The sequence below is a fragment of the Boleophthalmus pectinirostris genome, unplaced genomic scaffold (genome assembly GCF_026225935.1).
Source record: "Boleophthalmus pectinirostris isolate CB_2022bp ecotype Guang Dong unplaced genomic scaffold, ASM2622593v1 HiC_scaffold_18, whole genome shotgun sequence".
Classification (NCBI taxonomy): domain Eukaryota; kingdom Metazoa; phylum Chordata; class Actinopteri; order Gobiiformes; family Gobiidae; genus Boleophthalmus; species Boleophthalmus pectinirostris.
Genome location: NW_026571133.1, coordinates 5,606,903 through 5,627,565, shown reverse-complemented (window position 1 = coordinate 5,627,565; position 20,663 = coordinate 5,606,903). Strand labels below are relative to the sequence as shown.

At 40.4% G+C, this 20,663-nt stretch overlaps 1 protein-coding gene across 1 annotated transcript in view; it reads right to left on the bottom strand.

Annotated features, from left to right (window-relative positions):
* Positions 1 to 20,663, bottom strand: part of cacna1c (calcium channel, voltage-dependent, L type, alpha 1C subunit) — a 667,856-nt gene that overhangs the window by 166,605 nt on the left and 480,588 nt on the right. Inside the window, exons 7-8 of the mRNA XM_055153273.1 lie at positions 8,352 to 8,551; positions 2,060 to 2,163 (exon numbers count right to left, since the gene is read on the bottom strand). Of these exons, the coding sequence (XP_055009248.1) occupies positions 2,060 to 2,163; positions 8,352 to 8,551 (304 nt within the window). The remainder of the gene's footprint in view (positions 1 to 2,059; positions 2,164 to 8,351; positions 8,552 to 20,663) is intronic.

The window sequence follows — 20,663 nt, the reverse complement described above, 5'->3', positions numbered from 1 at the left end:
GTCGGCCTGATGGACCTGGCAGGTCGCTCAGACTGACCACGCCTCACTTCGCTCTGTGTTCTCTGGAGGAGGGCATCAGGCCGACCACGCCTACAGGAAGTAACAACAGCTGATATACGACACGTTACCACCAACACCGGGGACAGATCTGAAGATACAGCAGACAAAACATGTCAACAAGGTAAATACACTTTACTGTATTGGCTTTAAAAATAACCTAAGAAGTTAAACATTCTCTTTGTTCTGGCTTTAAACTCCCGATCTTGGGAATCGTTGTCAACACAGAATATCTGGCTCTTCACTGATTGGCTGGTGCCTGGACTCACACTTCCAGGGTTGTTGCAAACCCTCTAGTGCACAGGTGTCAAACATAAGGCCCGGGGGCCAGATCCGGCCCTCCAAGACTTTTAATCTGGCCCTCGGCTGATTTTGTACTAAAATATTTTAATTATGTTTTCTATTAAAATATTGGTAATTTTCTGTGGCTCTTAAATGACGATCGTTTTGACTGTTGACCGTGACACCCTCATCAGAAAAATGTCCAACATGAGAAAAGTGGAGCCGAGTGCAGGATTTTCCAAGAAAAAAATTGACTTATTCCTGTTTACATACAAGTTCATGTTAAAACATTGTGTTGAAATTGAATTTTTCTTAAAGTTTCAGGTTGTTCATAATATTATAAGCATATAATAAGAAAGAGTTCATCAATTAAAAAAGATTTCTGTAATAGATTTGCATTTCTCTGCACAAATATTTCAACTTATTATTATTTTGGGGTTTATATGACATGAGTTTTCTGATCCAGCCCCTTTGGGATCAAAGTCGGTTGGATACGGCCCCCGGACCAAAATGAGTTTGACACCCCTGCTCTAGTGTATTCTGATTCCTGACCTCGTCACTAGAGAGAAATGACTTGGCTAAACAAAGACACCACATGTATTGAAACATGTTGGTTTGTTCCCATGAAACCACTAAAGGACTTTTATCCCAATTTCAACAGAGTGTTCAGATTTGTTTAACCACTTTTACTTTATCACAGTGAGTGTAGAATCCATCAGTCGTACGAGTAGAATCCAGGGCAAAACTAGAAATTCAATTTGTCAGCTGGACAAAAGTTTATTTTGGTCGAATACATTTCAAAGCTGCTTCTTGACCAGAACTGAAGAAGCATATTCCAATTTCTTCTCTTGCCATTTATCACAGTAAGTTTTTACATTACAAGCTTGGTCATCTTTGCGATATATTTACTAATGTTAGAATCACTTTCTATTGTCTTCAAGAAGGGAGTTTTTTTTTTTTTAATCATTGTGTTATCAGAATCAGTATTGTGGTGCATATCACCACTCCACAGTGTTATTATTATTTAATTTCATTTCATTTACATTAAGTGAATTACAGCACACTTAGTTTAATTTAATTCCTTTATTTAGACTTTTATTCTAACTTGGGTGCACACATTTTAGTTAATATAAGTCTGAATTATTTATTTACACTTGTTCTTTTTTATTTTTTAATTGAGTGGCCAGACGGAGACCATCCACGCCGAACAAAAGGGGGGAGCACGATTTAGTTTGTTTTACTAAGTTCGTTTGTCTAGTTTGTTTATATCACTTATTATTTTCTGTATTGTACTGATTTACCTTCTTGTTTCTTTAATTAAGTTATTAGTTTTAGTTGCTTTTTTACTGTAATTCTCCCCTCTTGTGTTCAGTTTGATTTAAGTTTCCCCAGTCGGACTTGGTTTTTTGTCGATGATTTACCTGATTTGTGCCTTTGTTAGATTTAAACTTAACTTAAACTTATTTTTATACCTTGTTTTTGCCTTTCTGTTTGCTCCACTACAGGTATTGAGCATCAAGTCGATTCTTCGAGTTGAAATTGTTGTATTATTTGTAACATTACTGAAGCAAAGCAACAACAAAAACCACAGAGGAGGTTTTTAATCGTGTCATATGAGAAAAACTTACAGTGATTCGGGAATATTTTGGCCGACGGAGTCTTGCTGAATGTGTTTTTTTGCTTTAAAAATACATAAAACATGACAACACCAAGATCTTACCCGCTCAACACACCCAGAACCAGATTGAGAACGAAAAAGGAGCCGAAGATGACCAGAGAGACAAAATAGACCCACGGCAACTCATAGCCCATAGCATCCTGCATCTGAGAGACGGAAGAGAGGAGAGACGGAGGAGAGGAGAGAAGAGAGGAGAGAGAGAGAGAGAGGAGAGATGGAGGAGAGAGGAGAGAGAGAGGAGAGAGGAGAGAGGAGGAGAGAGGAGAGAGAGAGAGAGAGAGAGAGAGAGAGAGAGGAGAGAGAGAGAGAGAGAGAGAGAGAGGAGAGACGGAGGAGAGAGAGGAGAGAGAGAGAGAGAGAGAGAGAGAGAGAGAGAGAGAGAGAGAGAGAGAGAGAGAGAGGAGAGAGAGGAGAGAGGAAGAGAGGAGAGAAGAGGAGAGAGGAGAGACGGAGGAGAGAAGAGGAGAGAGAGAGGAGAGAGAGGAAGAGAGGAGAGAAGAGGAAGAGAGGAGAGAAGAGGAGAGACGGAGGAGAGAAGAGGAGAGAGAGAGGAGAGAGAGGAAGAGAGGAGAGAGGAGAGAGAGAGAGAGAGGAGAGACGGGAGGAGAGAGGAGAGAAGAGAGAGGAGAGAGAGGAAGAGAGGAGAGAGAAGAGCGAGGGAAGAGAGGAGAGAGAGAGAGAGAGAGGAGAGACGGAGGAGAGAGGAGAGAAGAGAGAGGAGAGAGAGGAGAGAGAAGAGCGAGGGAAGAGAGGAGAGAGGAGAGATGGAGGAGAGAGGAGAGAAGAGACGAGAGAGAGAGAGAGGAGAGAGATGGAGAAGAGGAGAGAAGATGGAGGAGAGAGGAGAGAAGAGAGGAGAGAGAGAGGAGAGAGGGAAGAGAGGAGAGAAGAGGAGAGAGAGAGGAGAGACGGAGGAGAGGAGAGACGGAGGAGAGAGGAGAGAAGAGAGGAGAGAGAGAGAGAGAAGAGAGGAGAGAGGAGAGAAGATGGAGGAAGAGAGGAGAGAAGAGAGGAGAGAGAGAGGAGAGAGGGAAGAGAGGAGAGAAGAGGAGAGAGAGAGGAGAGACGGAGGAGAGGAGAGACGGAGGAGAGAGGAGAGAAGAGAGGAGAGAGAGAGATGGAGGAGAGAGGAGAGAAGAGAGAGGAGAGAGGGAAGAGGAGAGACAGAGGAGAGAGAGGAAGAGAAGAGAGGAGAGATGGAGGAGAGGAGAGAAGAGGAGAGAGGGAGAGAGAGAGAAGAGAGGGAGAGAGGAGAGAGGAAGAGAGGGAGAGGAGAGATGGAGGTGAGAAGAGAAGAGAGAGTGAGGGAGGGAGAGAGGAGCGAGAGGGGAGAGGGAGAGCAAGAGAGAGGAGAGAGGGAGGTGAGAGAAAGGAGAGAGGGAGAGAGGAAGAGAGGGAGAGGAGAGATGGAGGTGAGGAGAGAAGAGAGAGTGAGGGAGGGAGAGAGGAGTGAGAGGGGAGAGAGAGGGAGAGAGAGGAGAGAGGGAGGGAGAGAAAGGAGAGAGGGAGAGAGGGAGAGGAGAGATGGAGGAGAGGAGAGACGAGAGAGGAGAGAGGGAGGAGAGGGGAGGAGAGGGAGAGAGGAGAGAGGGAGAGAGAGAGGAGAGAGGGAGAGAGGAGAGAGAGGAAGAGAGGGAAGAGAGGAGAGACGGAGGAGAGGAGAGAGAGAGGAGGAGAGAGGAGAGACACGGAGAGGAGAGAAGAGAGAGGAGAGGGAGGGAGAGAGGAGAGAGGGAGAGCAGACGGAGAGAGAGAGAAGGAGAAAGGAGGGAGAGACGGACGAGAGGAGAGAGCAGGAGAGGGAGAGAAGAGAGAGGAGAGAGAGGTGGGAAGAGAAGGAGAGGGAGGGGAAGAGAGATGGGAGGAGAGGGAATGGAGAGGAGAGAGGGAGAGAAGGAGGAGAGAGAGAGAAGAGTGAGAGAGAGATAGAGAGGGAGGGAGGGAGAGAGAGAGTGAGAAGAGAGAGAGGGGGGTTAGGAGAGAGAGAAAAGAAAAAGATATAGTGTGGAGGATGGAAGAAAAGAGAGATGGAGAAAAGGAGAGAGAGAGAGAGAGAGAGAGAAAGAAGGATAGAGTGCAATAAAGAAACAAGAAACATTCCAGTGTTAGAAGAAATGTTAAAAACGAGTGAAAATGGCTGTGACGAAAGCCGATCAGGTGAAGAGTTATAGCTCATGTTAGCTGTTAGGGCGATCATTTCATTCATAGTCACAACTCTGGAAGTTTCATTTTTATCTCAGTTTTTAGCTTAATTAATATCTTTGAGTAATCATTATTTTGCCTAAATTAACTTGAATAATCATATCATATAAAGAAAAAATAATAATTATGATTAAACTTGCAAAATCAATTTCCACTGTTTATGTTTTATTATTGTTTTATGTCGTCTGGGAAATGGATTTGGGAACTTGGATAATAAATTGGCAAAAATCTACTTATTTCTGAAGTATTACCTGAACCGTTTTATTCTACGACAGGCCGGAAGTGTCGTGATGTAGGGTAAACACAACTCTCCGTTAATGCTTTTCTGTGGTAAAATATCTGTGGAAATGTCTCGTGTATTTTCCACCAGTTTCATAAATCTGCCCCATCGCCAAATCTTCATCCAACAAGGTCAACGACAAAGGAAATATTCTGTCCATGAAGAATTTGTCCACAACTATCAAGGTAAGAAAAACGAAAATGTAAAGACGAAAAACGACGAGGACGCATTAGTGAACTACTCCTGAGCAAAACTAACATTATGGTCATGAATAAAACAAAAGTAATAAGTAATTCAGAGGGTTCCCACTGTTTTTCACTGACAAAAAAAAATAAAAAATTTCCATGACTTTTTCATGACGTGAGGTGAATTTTCCATGACTTTATGGCACCTACATGTGTAGAACTGATCAGACTTTTAGGGCTAAATATGAAGGCGAACAACGACGACGTATTAGTGAATTACTCCTGAACAAAACTAACATTATGGTCATGAATAAAACATAAGTAACTTGTTAAGTTGATTCTAGATTTAAAATTAAAAATCGATTTCATGATGTAGATATTTGCATAGACAGAGAGATTTGTGAACTTTAAATGCGAGAAATGCAATCTGTGAACATCTTTAACATTTAAACTGCACAAATCTCTCTGTCTATGTCAATATCTACATCATGAAGTTGATTTTTATTTTAATTCTAGAATCAGTCTGAGTTCACAAGTTACATATTAATGAATTCAGGGTTCCCACGGTCATGAAAATCCTGGAAATGCCATGGAAATTGAAAATGTCATTTTCAAAGGCTTTGTAAAAGTCATGGAATTTTAGAATCTCTTTCACACAACTACACAGTTCTGTTAAGTTATAATTAAGCTGTTCATTCATTCACTCATCACTTGTGGTCAACTACTACTGGAGCCACAGCTGCCAATCTGCTCCATCCATCCCTTCAACCACCACCAACACTCACACACACACACACACCACTTTCATACCAGCCAATGTGGGTAAAGTGTCTTGCCTAAGGTCACAACAACAGTTATTCCCATCCAAGTACTGACCAGACCCGGCCTTTGCTTAGCTTCTGAGATCTGACGGGATCGGGCATGATTATTTCCGAAAGTATGTTCCTTTTGTTTTAGAAAGAGACGACAATAAATGCACTGACAGTATTTTGAATGTTAAAAACTATAAAACCAAACCATAAGGTGAGTGGAAAGTGTTAACATTTCATATTTAGCCCTAAAAGTCTGATCAGTTCCACACATGTAGGTGCCATAAAGTCATGGAAAATTTACCTCACGTCATGAAAAAGTCATGGAAATTTTTTTTTAAAATTTTGTCAGTGAAAAACAGTGGGAACCCTGTGAATTACTTATTACTTTTGTTTTATTCATGACCATCATGTTAGTTTTGCTCAGGAGTAGTTCACTGATGCGTCGTCGTCGTTCACCTTTACGCTTTCGTCTTTCTTACCTTGATAGTTGTGGATAAATTCTTCTTTTGTCGACCTCGTTGGTTGAAGATTTGGTGATGGGACAGATTTATGAAGCTGGTGGAAAATACGCGAAACATTTCCACAGATATTTTGCCACAGAAAAACATAAACGTAAGTGATGTTTACCCTACATCACGGCATTGTGAAAAAAAATCTGAATAAATATCTGGGGCTGTAATTTAATCAGCGGTAGATCGAGCGTAGTTTGTCTCATGTTACGAAATTTCGATAACAATTTCTTGCCTAAACTACTAAATAAAAAATAAAAAATCCATCTAAATCTGTGTATATTATTTTGTAAACCTGTCACGAGGCACATTACAGGTGAACACACACTTTTAATTCATTCTATGACATTTCTAAATTGACAAAAACCCACTTATTTCTATTCCACGACAACACAAATGTATTTAGAAGTCTGAATAAATACGTGAGTGTGTAGTTTGGAGAGAGGCAGACAGCGCAGCTCCAGTGAAAGTAAATACAGTGAATTATAGATGAGGTTCAGAGTACACAGGGGTTCAGCAGCAGAACAGGAGAACAGGGTGTGGAGCCAGTAAGCTCTCGTCTCATGTCAGGAAAAACACACTCACGCAAACGTCACACACACACGAGAGCGTCACGTGTAAGAGAACACGCCGTAATAAAGGTTCATATGGGCTTTTAATTGTAGATATCAGGGCTGGGACGAGATACGAGTTCATCAAGACACGAGAGCGGAACTACGAGAACGAAATAAAAACAGATTTTGACGATATTTAGAATCTGTGTGTCATTCGTTCGTTCGTTTTTCAAAATAAAACCAAAAATAAGACTCAGATCAGACTTAAACTGTGATGCCGGACTTTTGCAACGCAAACGAACTGAACCAGGACTGAACCAGGACCGAAACAGGTTCAGAACCAGACCGGAACCAGACTGGAACCAGGCCGGGACTGAGACTAGGACTTAGACCGGGCCTGAGACCAGAACAGAGGCCGGAACCAGACCAGGACCAGACCATGATTGAGACCGGAACCAGACCAGGACCAGACCAGGACCAGACCAGTACCAGACCAGGACTGAGACCAGGACTGAGATTGGTACTGAGACCGGAACCAGACTGAGACTGAGACCAGGACTGAGGTCGGGACCAGACCAGAACCAGACTGTGATTGAGATTGAGACTGAGACCAAGACTGAGACCAGAATCAGACTGGGACTGAGACCAGGACTGAGACCAGAATGAGACTGGGACTGAGACCAGGACTGAGGTCAGGACCAGACCGGGACTGAGACCGAGACTGAGACCGAGACCAGACCGGGACTGAGACCGAGACTGAGGTCGGGACCAGACCGGGACTGAGACCAGGACTGAGGTCGGGACCAGACTGGGACTGAGACCAGGACTGAGACCAGGAACAGGACCAGGACTGAGACCGTGATTGGGACCGGGATGAAACCGCGACCAGACCGGGACCAGACCGGGACTGAGACTGGGACCAGACCAGGACTGAGACGGTGACCAGACCAAGACCAGACCAGGACTGAAAACGGTTTAGTCCTAGTTTAGTCCTGGTTTAGTCCTAGTTTAGTCCTAGTTTAGTCCTGGTTTAGTCCTGGTTTAGTCCTGGTTTAGACCTGTTTTAATCCTGGTTCAGTCCGGCATCGCAGTTTAAGTCCCGTAAACATGAAACAGCTGTTATCCTTTTTTTTCTCCATTCTTCATTTAAACACAAAATCGAAAACTGAAAAAACGAATCATTATCTGTTTTTTCATTTTGGTTTTGGAGACAAATAATGAAGAAAAAAAAATATATTTTTTAAATTTTATTATTTTTGGTTTTATTTTGAAAAACGGACGAACGAATGATACACGGATTCATCTTATTTTAGCCTTTTTATTGCTTACTTAAATGTGCACTATGTAACTTTTCGGTTGGCGCTCCATCACCTGCTCGTTTCTATGGATACGTCATTCTGTCTTTCCGCCTAGAATGTTCCACAGTGTGACATTAACCACCTCTACCTTACATTTTTTCCAATTACAGGTGGTTTTATAACTCAAAAACACCTAGAAAAACAGACTGTGAGCGGGGTCGCCTCTCCACAGATCTGACCTGTAACTTGATCTGGTTTGGATCCCATGACGATAGAAAGGTTTAACGCCACACTGCGAAACATTCCAGACAAAGGAATAACATCTCCAAAAGCGTTTGACGGACCCTCCACCGGAAAAGTTACACAAAATGTCACAGTTAACTTCTAAAATATAATAATCAAAGTGAAACGTAAAGTAAATATAAAGTAAAAATCGTGTTTCTGTCGCGCACATTCTCCACTCGCGCTTGTAAAAGTTTCGGCGAGCGACTCACCCAGTACAGCACGTCGGTCCAGCCCTCCATGGTGATGCACTGGAACACGGTGAGCATGGCGAAGGCGAAGTTGTCGAAGTTCGTGATGCCGTCGTTGGGCCCCTCCCACCCCATCGTGCACTCCGTCCCGTTCCTCGTGCAGTGTCTGCCGTAGCCCCCGTTCGGAGCGCAGGGGGCCGGCTTCTCCTCCGCGTTCAGCCCTGCGAGAGAAGAAGAAGAAGAAGAAGAAGCGGAATAAGATAAGATAAAAATGCAAAATTAATTCCAACTGTGCATTTTCAGCAACCTGGGACCAGTGTTGGGAAGGTGACTTTTAAAATGTAATGTACGACATGAATGTATCAACCACATCCTGAAAACTTCACGTTTGTTCAGTCTTTATTTGACCATATAAAAATATTATTGATAGAGAAATGATTTTTATATGAGATCACTGCTGCCTTCAGTTAGGTTCACCTGCTGTTAAGTGTCATGTTGTATTAGTTTAGACCTGGTTTAGTCCTGGTTTTAGTCCTGGTTTACTCCTGGTTTTAGTTCTGGTTTTAGTCCTGGTTTAGACCTGGTTTAGTCCTGGTTTAGTCCAGTTTTTTTCCTGGTTTAGTCCTAGTTTAGACCTGGTTTAGTCCTGGTTTAGACCTGGTTTAGTCCTGGTTTAGTCCTGGTTTAGTCCTGGGTTTTCCTGGTTTAGTCCTGGTTTAGTCCTGGTTTAGTTTAGACCTGGTTTAGTCCTGGTTTAGACCTGGTTTTCCTGGTTTCCTGGTTTAGACCTGGTTTAGTCCTGGTTTAGTCCTGGTTTAGACCTGGTTTAGTCCTGGTTTACCTGGTTTAGACCTGGTTTAGACCTGGTTTAGACCTGGTTTAGACCTGGTTTAGACCTGGTTTAGTTTAGACCTGGTTTAGTTTAGACCTGGTTTAGTTTAGACCTGGTTTAGACCTGGTTTAGACCTGGTTTAGACCTGGTTTAGACCTGGTTTAGTCCTGGTTTAGACCTGGTTTAGACCTGGTTTAGTCCTGGTTTAGACCTGGTTTAGACCTGGTTTAGACCTGGTTTAGTGTCTGGCAATGAGCGGAATTACCGATAAAAAAAAAAAGAAAAAAAAAGGGATTTAGACCAAAATGTGAAAACAGGAAAATACCGCTGTTTAATCCATTTATTTCACCAAAGTAACTGTAATCCAATTACCTCTCACTGAAACAGTAACTGTAACTGAATACAGTTACTAATAATTTGTACTCTGATTACATAACTCTGGTACATGTAATCTGTTACTCCTCAACACTGTATATATCTATAAATTCTATATCTTGTGTCCCGCTGGATTTTTCTATGTATGAATGTGCACAGAACAGAGGTCACGAGTGACGCTCCTATTATTGTGATGCATCGTGTATGTCTAAAAATGTATTTTTACACAGTTGTATCACGTGACGGCGTTGTTGAATATTTAGTTTAAAAAAGTTTAGAAAAAAATTGTTAATTCATTTGTTTTTACATGTTAGTGTTTAAAAGTCTGTATTTGTTATTTAAAACCAGAAAAGGATCATTTTCCTGCAGTTGTAGCACCAGATATTTCACCCATAGATGGCGCTGGTTCTCTGTATTCAAAAGGATGTTGTTTGTTGAAACCCTCAGCTGATGAAGACTGCGCTATCAGTTATAAAACAAACAAACAAACAAAAAACATGTTAGGCTGCGTTCAGACTGCAGCCTGAAGTGACCCAAATCCGATTTTTTGGCCCCTATGTTCCTGTATCTGATCTTTTAATGACAGTCTGAACGACATTGATCCGATTTCTTCAAATGTGACTCAGGACACTTGGATATGTGCTCCTGAAACCGATACATATCTGATCTTTTCACATGTGACTTCAGTCTGAACGGCCAAAGTGCATTAATCCGACCTACACGTTATTAACAAGCCACAAACGTCACTATTCTGCGCTGAAGTAGGGGAAAATTGTTAATGAACTCTGTGTCACTGAAGAGAAGCACATCACCACTCACCACTCTTGGCTCCGTCTCCACATCCACACGTTCTGCCCCACAAAACACCACGACCAAAAACCTCGTCCTTCTCCTTCTCAATCTCCTCTTTAAAACAAGTAAGTTGTTCATGTTCTGGCTCCGGTACGAGAGGAACTTTAAAATCTCCAGGTGCTCAATGCTGCGTCCATGTTTGGACAACTTCTGTAAACACAGAGACGCTCGCTGCGGTTGACGTCGTCGTGTCTCCAGTGTCACATGTGGGACACTTTCGGGCCGTTTACTGTTCACACTGGAGTCACATACAAGTCGCATTTAATTGGAAATGTGAACGACCTCGAAAAAGCATCGGATTTCACACAAAAATTGGAATTGAGCGTTAAGCCCTGCAGTCTGAACGTAGCCTTAGATAGAATGTAGTGAGTTGGAACAGAAATATGATGACATTTTTTCAGTAAAGCCATTTTTAACTGAAGTTATCGCTCTGACATTTTTTCCATTGTACTTGTAACTGGATCCACAACAGGTGTCCTCATGTCACTTGTACATTTAAATACCACCAACACACACCTGCGAATATTACGTTCCCTGATGAAGACTTAAGTCGAAATGCGTCGGGTATTTGACATGAAATAAAATCACAGCAAAGTATATCGAAGTGCCTTGGATCACTTTTTTTCATTCAGTAAATTATTTGCTGACTTGGGATCTCTGAAGAGCACCTGATGATTATGATTTCACTTCAGCGGTGATCCAGCGAGCGCTCTGACTACCATCTACTTCTTCGCTCTTCTATATCATTTCAAAATAATCCCATGATGACTAGACCTTGGTGAGGTTTTCTTGTAATGGACTGAAGTCTGGTGAAAATCAAACAGATAAAGATAATGTCAGTTTCTGCCTTTTGTCTTTGCACAGCTCCTTACTTTTGGCTCATGATATTATTTTTGGCAGAGAACAGGGTCAAAGGTTCATTTTGAGCTCAATATCTTTCGAATACAAATATCTCTTCATTATAAGAACGAGTTGTCAAAATTTAGTCTGGACAAAACTGAAACTCTGAAGTCATTTTTCTCAGTTTCACACTCGGGCGAGTTCAGGTTTTTGTCTTTGTAGGTCAGAATATGGCGTTAAACCTACCAATATTGCATTAATTTATTATAGTTAGGGCTGTGCAAAAATATCAAAATATCGATATATCGTATCGTTTAATGTGATGATTAGGGATGGGCATGATTAGTCGATTAATCTTAATTGATCATTAAGAATTTCATCGATTACGTTAATTTTAATCGACAAACTGAATGTAGGTTGCTGTGTGTATCGTGACCAAACAGGGTCTGTACATGTGTCTCTCTGCATCAGAAGGAGCGAGACACAAACAGTCGGTCAGTCTGCAACGTACCGAAGCACAAATGTGTATTTAACGATGATTTGTACAAGAAATTCCAGGCTTTCCGTTGCGTTCGGGACAAGTGTGAGTCCATGTGCACAGTGAACAAAGCAGCACATATGTTTCAGTGTCCAGTGGGAAAAAGTTTTACCAGGTGAGAGTCGCTCAATGTCGATGACGAGTCCCCACCTCCCTCCCCCCGTACGGTGTCCTGGTTTTGACAAACGCAAATCTGGTCACACTAACCTGTATTCCACTGAGTCATGTCTTTTAATCCGACAGAAATCAACCGCATCAGCGACACAAGAGCTGTAGTTTTATCTTCGCTTAGTTTATGCAAATTAGCGATGCAGTTTTAAGTTTTGTTTCTGTGAGAGTTGCGCAAAACTGAATTAAACACATTATAATGTCAAACGGGCTGATGTGGCTCTAGAGTCGTTACGGTTTATATGTCGTAAAGTTGAATTTATTTATGCAGATTAGTAGTGCAGATAGTAATAATAATGATGATCATTTTAATATAAAAACGTCAATGAATAATCGATAATCGATCGTTAATTCTTCTGACGATTGATGAAGAAAATTTCATCGAATGCCCATCCCTAGTGATGATACAGTATTGATATCATGGGTTGCTGTATCGATATATTGCTGAGTATTTTTTGGTATATTTTACTTTTAATTATTTTGTTACAGAGCTACAGTTTTGTTGCTTGTTTAGTGGAAAGAAACTTATTTATGCGACATATTTGACATTTTCACTGTTGATGATTAAAATGTTTGTGTTTTATATTAAATTTGCACAAATTTGTGGTTTAACAAACACTTTTGGAATCACAGTCATGATTTAGCCTTTATTTTTTATTGAACCGTATCGAATTGATTTGAAATATATCGTATCGAATTAAAAGTGCGCTGTATCGAGATATGTATCGTATCGGCAACTTCTTAATGATAACCAGCCTTAATTCTAGTAAGTATAAGTGTTTTAATTGCAGAAACTGTACAGAAATCCAAGCATTCTTATTGTGAGCGGGCGGTTCTCTAGATCTAACTCGTAACTTGACCTGGTGCTGTTACCCTGGTGAACCTGAACACGATTTTGTCCGTCTGGAACAAAGAATAAACACAGAAAAACCAAAGACAAGCTGCGGTTTATATCTACAACGTCTGATATTTGGAAAGTGAACCCTCTTCTCTGCATCTACAATCAATCTTTGTCAAACACGATGCACGAGAGCTCAGTCGTGAACCAGGAATTCATCTCCCTGTTTCTTTTTCTTTTTTTTTTTTTGTAACTTTAACAAACCCAAAAACACAGCTAGCATGTAGTTTCAGTGATTTTGCCACTCAGACAAACTTTGGTCACAGCCTGATTGTGAACCGTCGAACAGTGTGCATGTGCGCCGTCTCACAAGTTTTTTATTTCTAACTTTCTTGTAGTGTGACATCGATAAATCTTACAAGATGAAAAAAAAAAAATGCAGACACCAGTTTTAATGGACCCATAATTACGCTATTTTGTGATCTATGCTATAATATTGTATCCTCACAGACCTGGAGTTGTGTTTTGTTTCATTCACACATGTTTAACACACTTCTTCTCTACTAAACAAAAGGGTAATATGTAGCTGTAAACTTGAAAACTACCGCTTCATGTCATCACAAGTTGGAACAGAGCATTTTGAGCTTTGCGGATGTAGACAGACTAATAATAAAGAGTTACTCAAACATGTGTGAATGAAACTAAACACTCCAGGTCTGTTTTTCATGAGGTAACAACGAGGGATGAGACAAGATCTCCTGCTACAAGACAGTGCAAACATACCGTATTTTTCAGACTATAAGTTCTCACTTTTTTTCATGGTTTGGGTGTTTCCTGCGACTTATACTCTGGTGCGACTTATATATTAAAATGTTCACACTAACAGTCGCGAGAGGCTCTAGTCTTGTGTGTCAGTGTCTGCTGCTCCTGTTCCTCCTGTACCAATGTCACTTGGCTCTACTGGGCATGTCTCCTGCAGAAAGAGCCTCTGTCCTGCTGCAAATAGTGAAATATGCAGCTGAAAACTGTAATTGGGAAACTTTGGAGAGAGTGAGAAACTTGTGACAACCAGGACGGTGCAACATGCAACTTTCCTGAAGTCACTGGATGGATGGACAAAGCCTGGACTTCAGTGACACCGAAACCATCCTGTCGGGATTCAGAAAGACCGGAATAATTCTAACTGGAACTGATGCTGAGTCTGACGACAGCGACACAGAAGAGGAAGCGGCGCTCTGTTTACCTCCGGAGGTCGTGGAGTTGTTCAGAAGTGACACCGAGTAGGTTGTTGTGCGTAGCGTGACCAAACAGGGGTCTGTACATGTGTCTCTCTGCACTCAGAAGGAGCGAGACACAAACAATCGGTCAGTCTGCAATGCAAATGTGTATTTAACAATGACTTGTACAAGAAATTCCACGCTTTCCGTTGCGTTCGGGACAAGTGTGAGTCCATGTGCACAGTGTAAAAAGCAGCACATATGTTTCTGTGTCCAGTGGGAAAAAGTTTTGCCAGGTGAGAGTCGCGCAATGTCGATGACGAGTCCCCACCTCCCTCCCCCCGTACGGTGTCCTGGTTTTGACAAATGCAAATCTGGTCACACTAACCTGTATTCACCTGAGTCATGTCTTTTAATCCAACAGAAATCAACCGCATCAGCGACACAAGAGCTGTAGTTTTATCTTCGCTTAGTTTATGCAAATTAGCGATGCGGATTTAAGTTTCGTTTCTGTGAGAGTTGCGCAAAACTGAATTAAACACATTATAATGTCAAACGGGCTGATGTGGCTCTAGAGTCGTTACGGTTTATATGTCGTAAAGTTGAATTTATTTATGCAGATTAGTAGTGCAGATAGTAATAATAATGATGATCATTTTAATATAAACAATTCTTCCGACGATCAATTAAGAAAATTTCATCGAATGCCCATCCCTAATTTGAAGTGAGATGGAGAGTTTGTTAAACTTGTTCTGTTCTGTTGTTTATGTTATAGTTTATCTGAAGAACTGTTCATATGTGACGTTAACAGTCTGTTGTTCTCTGTTCTATTGTTTTTACTAGAACTTGTCTTTCGAAATGAAATATCAGTTCCTGGTCTCTGATTTTATTTTTAAAAAGTGCGACTTATATATGTTTTTTTCTTCTTCATTAAGGCTTCATTGAGCTGGTGTGACTTATACTCCGGAGCGACTTATATTCAAGAAAAAACACAGTACTAAAAATCTTCTTTCTGCGATCTTTTTCATTTTGTTTTTATGTTTTGATTGAAGAAACAGAGTACTGGTGAGTTACATTTTTTGAGAATGCATAGTCCCAAAAAGCAGAGTTACAATGACAGCGGAAATATTAAATAAAGTAAATCAAAAATCGTGATGCTAAAACTGGGAACTGAAATGTATTTATGCATTTATGTCAACAATGTTGTCTTGTTTAATTCTCGTAGATCCAATCTCGCGTCTCGTTTCGCCCTTTGGAAATGGTGCCTCGTCCCATCCCCACTAACGACATTATAACATGACTTAAAGCTCACAAGAGTCCATTTTGCCTAATACAGGACCTTTAAACGAAGACAAACATCCCTATAAGATCAGATAATATAAACCCGCTGTACGCTCTGAGAATGCAAAATTAACTGGTCTACAGCGTTTCTGGTAATTGCATTAACAGATCAAGTATTCATGAAGGTTAAATACAGGTTAAACTGGTTGAAAGAAACACAGAAGGAGAGAGAAAAATCAATGCTTAAATGCTCCGTGCTAATGATACAAAACAAGCTCTCTGGGGCGGTGTACGCCTAACACCAACGCTCATACAGTCCACAACTAATGCCCCTCGTGGGAGCAATACCAACGCCGTGACAACACTCAAGTCCATTTGCACCCCCAGGGCCTGAACGGGACCTGCTTCAATCATTTATGGCTGTTTCAATTATAGGCCCGATCGTTGGCCGGACAAAATCTAAACGACGTGCTAAATACTTAATGAAGGTGATCGTTAAACTGTTTAAAGTGCAGGCTACATTTCAGCCCAAACTGTGGACGGACGACGGCGAAGACGATGTGAAAGTTAAAGCACAAATGACTGAGGAGAAAGGAGAAAACCTGCCTACGCCTGTTTCAGAATGTGATTTATTTAAAGGTGCATTGCGCAACTTTTCTGGTGGAGGGTCCGTCACCTGCTTGTCTTTATTTATTTATTTATTTATTTTGCACATGTAACATGACAATAAAAAGATACTCACTAGATAAAAAAGCAGGTGCCGGAAGAGGCAAAAACCACAAAAGGGTGCATTAAAAAATTACATTTAAACACCATGGATTCAATTTATTTGATTTAAACATAGATTAAAACACAATGAAACATCCACAACAGACGCATCAAGAATCGTGGACTTTCGGTCATTGCACAGTGCAAACTGGGAAGGATTTTCTGAAAAAATGAGCATCAAATCGCCATGTTTGATTTCCCAGTGGGATGTGTCTATTGACAAAGCTGATCTTTTAGAAACATATCGCTTTTGTTTCTGGTTCTAATAATGTCATTTTTTAGTTTTGGGATTCGGACATCGTTAATTGTGTGGTTGTTGGATCCTAACAGCGGAAAACGGCTCGAGAAATGTGTTTGCGAACTCCATAAATGCAAAAGGGAATCAGATGTGTGTGACTGCAAACCTCTGTTCAAACTGTTTCTCTTCCCAACGGAATTGAAAAATAGTGAAAGACGAAGGCGATGGGCAGGATTGATCCACAGGAAGGACCAAAAAGGAAACCTTTGACTGCCTAAATCATCCAGAGTTTACAGTGAATATTTTGTATGTGGAGCAACAACAAAGCAGGATCCCGTTTGTTAAGTGAGAGGTGCAGAAGACAAACAGACTGAGCTGCACTTTCTTGTTCTTGTGGTTTTACAGCAACATCACGATTTGGTTGTTTTGCAGCGGAAGGTGTTTTTTGGTGAACAGCTGGTGCGTTTCGCTTTGGCGTTGACTTTTTAAATTCGTGACCGAGGTTGAGCGAGGGATCGGGATTTTGCTTTGATGGCGCTTCACATACAAAATGTTCACTGCAAACTCGGGATGATTTAGGCAGTCAAAGTTTCCTTTTTCGCCCTTCCTGTGGATCAATCCTGCCCATCGCCTTCGCCTTCATTAGCATGAAATATCAAACATTTCCTCAAACTCTTTTTAAACTCTGATCTGATCTGCTGTCACTAACCAGATGTGAAAACTGGCTCCAGAATTTACAGCCTCTGTATCGTCGGCAAAACTGACAAATTTTGGAACATGAAAATTATGAATTTGACGAGTTTTGTATCAATGAATTTATGCATTGGGTTTAAAATAAAATGTGAAATGTTTGGGGATCGCTGTTGAATTATAAAGAATTTTATACATAAAAATGCAAATCTGATAAATATTAATCTAAATAAATATTAAGATGTTAAGTCTGGTGAATAAATGAGCAGACGATGTAAGTTTTTGCACCGATAATATTTTGTTCAGAGTAGTAGAGAAAGTGCTTTCCCAGACTATATAACAATATGACAGATAGGGATAAATTAAACTATAGTATAATGTAAGTATAGACTTTCTGTAGATGTTATTGCTTTGTCTGGAATATTCACCAGTATGCTATTAAATGTATTCATCTTGAATTCATTCAATTAAAGTTGTTTTTATTGCTCAAAAATGCATTCCTTTTACTGTAAGTGGGGTCACCTTTCCATAGAGCTGGCTTGTAACTTAGCTTGGTGATGTCACATGCTTGTTTTTTATGGAAACAGCCAAGTCTAATACCATATTACAAGCAGGTGATGGACCCTCCACCAGAAAAGTTGCACAATGCATCTTTAAGTACACAGAAACCATTTTAAAACAAATCCTTTCTGTGTGGAGTTTGCATGTTTCTCCTCGTGTCTGGATGGGTTTCCTCCGGAGGCTCCGGTTTCCCCCATCAACACAAAACATGCTCCAGGTCTCCAAGAACAGTTGATAGTCAAGGTCAGTTAAATACAATCAATTCAATCGTTGTTGTGTCCTTAGGCAAGACACTTCACCCACATTGTCTAGTATGAAAGTGTTGTGTGTGTGAGTGATGGTGGTGGTTGGAGGGACGGATGGCGCCGATTGGCATTTCAGCCGCGCTTCTGTCAGTGTGCCCCAGGGCAGCTGTGGCTACAATAGTAGCTTATGATCACCAGGTATAGAGTGAATGAATAATGCTGAATAATGCTCTGTAAAGCGTCTTCATGACAAAAATGTCTGTGAAAAGCGCTATATAAATAATAAAGACATTTAAGCTGCATCAACAAAATTTTAACTAAATTTAAAATTGTACATATATAAGCTGCGCCTGAATATAAGCCACAGGTGCCCACGTCTTCAAGAACGTTTTCAAGTTCGGGCCGTCTGCTTTTATCGCCTCTGAAAGCTTTTGTCGTCTTTTTGGATCGAGTCAGTTCATCGCGCTGCCGTCACCAAAATCTCACCATCAACAACTCATGCTGAGCTCACATGCAGCAGCTCGATTTCCTTTTCCACAGTCACATTGACTTTAACTTAAAAACTGCATCATTTGCATTTCTTCGCGTGTTTTCCGTGAGGAGTGTGTGTGCATCTTCCTCGGCGCATCACCTCATCTCTCCCCGCGCATGTCTCCTGCAGAAAGAGCTTCTGTCCTGTCTGTATCATGTCAGTGTCTTGGAGGATTTCAGCAGATTTCAGACTCTCTCGGGGATGGGGTTAGTTCTATCGATCAGGTATGAGTGGATGTCCGGCTACTGAAGTTTGAGATGTTTCTTTTCGTTCGTCATTTACACAGACGGGTAAGACGTATCCCCCTCACTAATGATCATTTAGCATCATAACTTATTTTACTACACAGCGATAAAATGTCTGAGTGCACTGACAATATTGATAGCACACTGCAACTTCATATTAACTCTACATCCATGTGTAACCGCACAGACAGCGGCGCTTTCTGCTCTCAGGCTGCGTGTATCCGCTGTGTTGCCAAACCATAGACCGTATATATGAATGGACAATGTGCCAAACAAATAATCTGTCCTTATTTTCGCCGCATCGCTTTATTTGCCACAGTGTTCCAAGTGTGAGACAAAAGTAGTGGCTTATAGTCCGGAATTTACGGTAAGATGTTTTTGCTACGTTGAAAGTAAAATGATTTAAAATTCTTTGTTCTCACCGTTGTTGCTGTAAACTTACTGTGCAAACTAAACTTCTTGTATCCATACCTGTGTGGCTGTGACCTTGCAAACTTCAGACCGATATGCGTCTCACTCTGAAATTGAGTTCTGCACATTTTTCAATCTGGACGAACACTCGCGGAAAGCAATCCAGACAAATATTTGAATCTGATTGGTCATAGCGTAACAAAAGCAGAACAGCATGAGAAACCAAACTTTTATCTTTCCCCCTCTATAAATGCACAAAGAGTTTCCCTCTGCGCGTTTTCCACGAACAAAATATTCTGTATTTCTGCTATATAGGCTGGAGTATGTGCATCCCTGTCGCCATGTTTGTTTTGGTTTGTTTGGGAGCTTCACCTTTGACTTCTGCCCACACCACAAGGCCGCTTATTGATTGATCTGAACCACTTGTTAACCAGACAATCACAACAGCATGAACTTACAAATTGTGAACTTACAAATATCTTGCTGAAGAGGTTACTGTGACTGTAAATTTATGGCAAACTTGATGATATTAGGTTAATTAAGGTTTGTTTATTTGCCATTTGTAAAAACAAAAAAAAAAACACACATTAGAAAAACATTAGTGTCTAAAATAATACAACTGTGTGGTGATTGTGAATGTTTGGTACACATAATAATATTTGTATACGTGTGTGGCTGTAAACTTACTCTATAAAGGTCATAATATTATTTTAGGGTAGTTTATTTGCCATTTGTAATTATAATATATACTATATTATTGTACCTGTAAACTTATTGTAAACTTTATCACTCATATTTGTCTGTACATGTTTGTAAACTTGCTGTAAATGTAAACTTAGTAACATTATTGTACTTGTATCTCTGTAAACTTACTGTAAACTTAATAACATTACTGTACCTGTGTCTCTGTAAACGTACAGTAAACTTAAATTGATCAAATTAAGAAAAAACTAAACAAAATAGAATATATATAGCAAATGGAACTGTGCTTGTGTACCTGTGTTTCTGTAAACTTACTGTAAACTTTATAGCATTATTGTACATGTGTAGCTTTAAACTTACTGTAAACTCAATAAAATGATTGTACCTATGTCTGTGTAAACTTACTGTAAAGTTAATAACATTATTGTACTTTTTTCTCTGTAAACTTACTGTAAACTTCATAACATTATTGCACCTGTGTGTCTCTAAAAACTTAATAACATTATTGCACCTGTCTGTGTAAACTTACTGTAAACTTAATAACATGATCATACTTGAATCTCTGTAAACTTCAAAACATTATTGAACCTACACATCATAAAAACTGTTGAGACTCTAGCCCAGTGCTTAACATTAGGTCTAACTACAAACATAACCCTAACCTAACCCTCGTTGTAACCCTAAACAAAACATTATTGTACCTGTGTCTCTGTAAACTTAATGTAACTTCGTAACATTACTGTACCTGTGTCTCTGTAAACTTAATGTAACTTCGTAACATTACTGTACCTGTGTCTCTGTAAATTTACTGGAAACTTCATAACATTATTATACCTGTGTAGCTTTAAACTTATTGTAAACATATATAACATTATTATACCTGTATCTCTGTAAACTTACTGTAAACTTCATAACATTATTGCACCTGTGTGTCTCTAAAAACTTAATAACATTATTGTACCTGTCTGTGTAAACTTACTGTAAACTTAATAACATGATT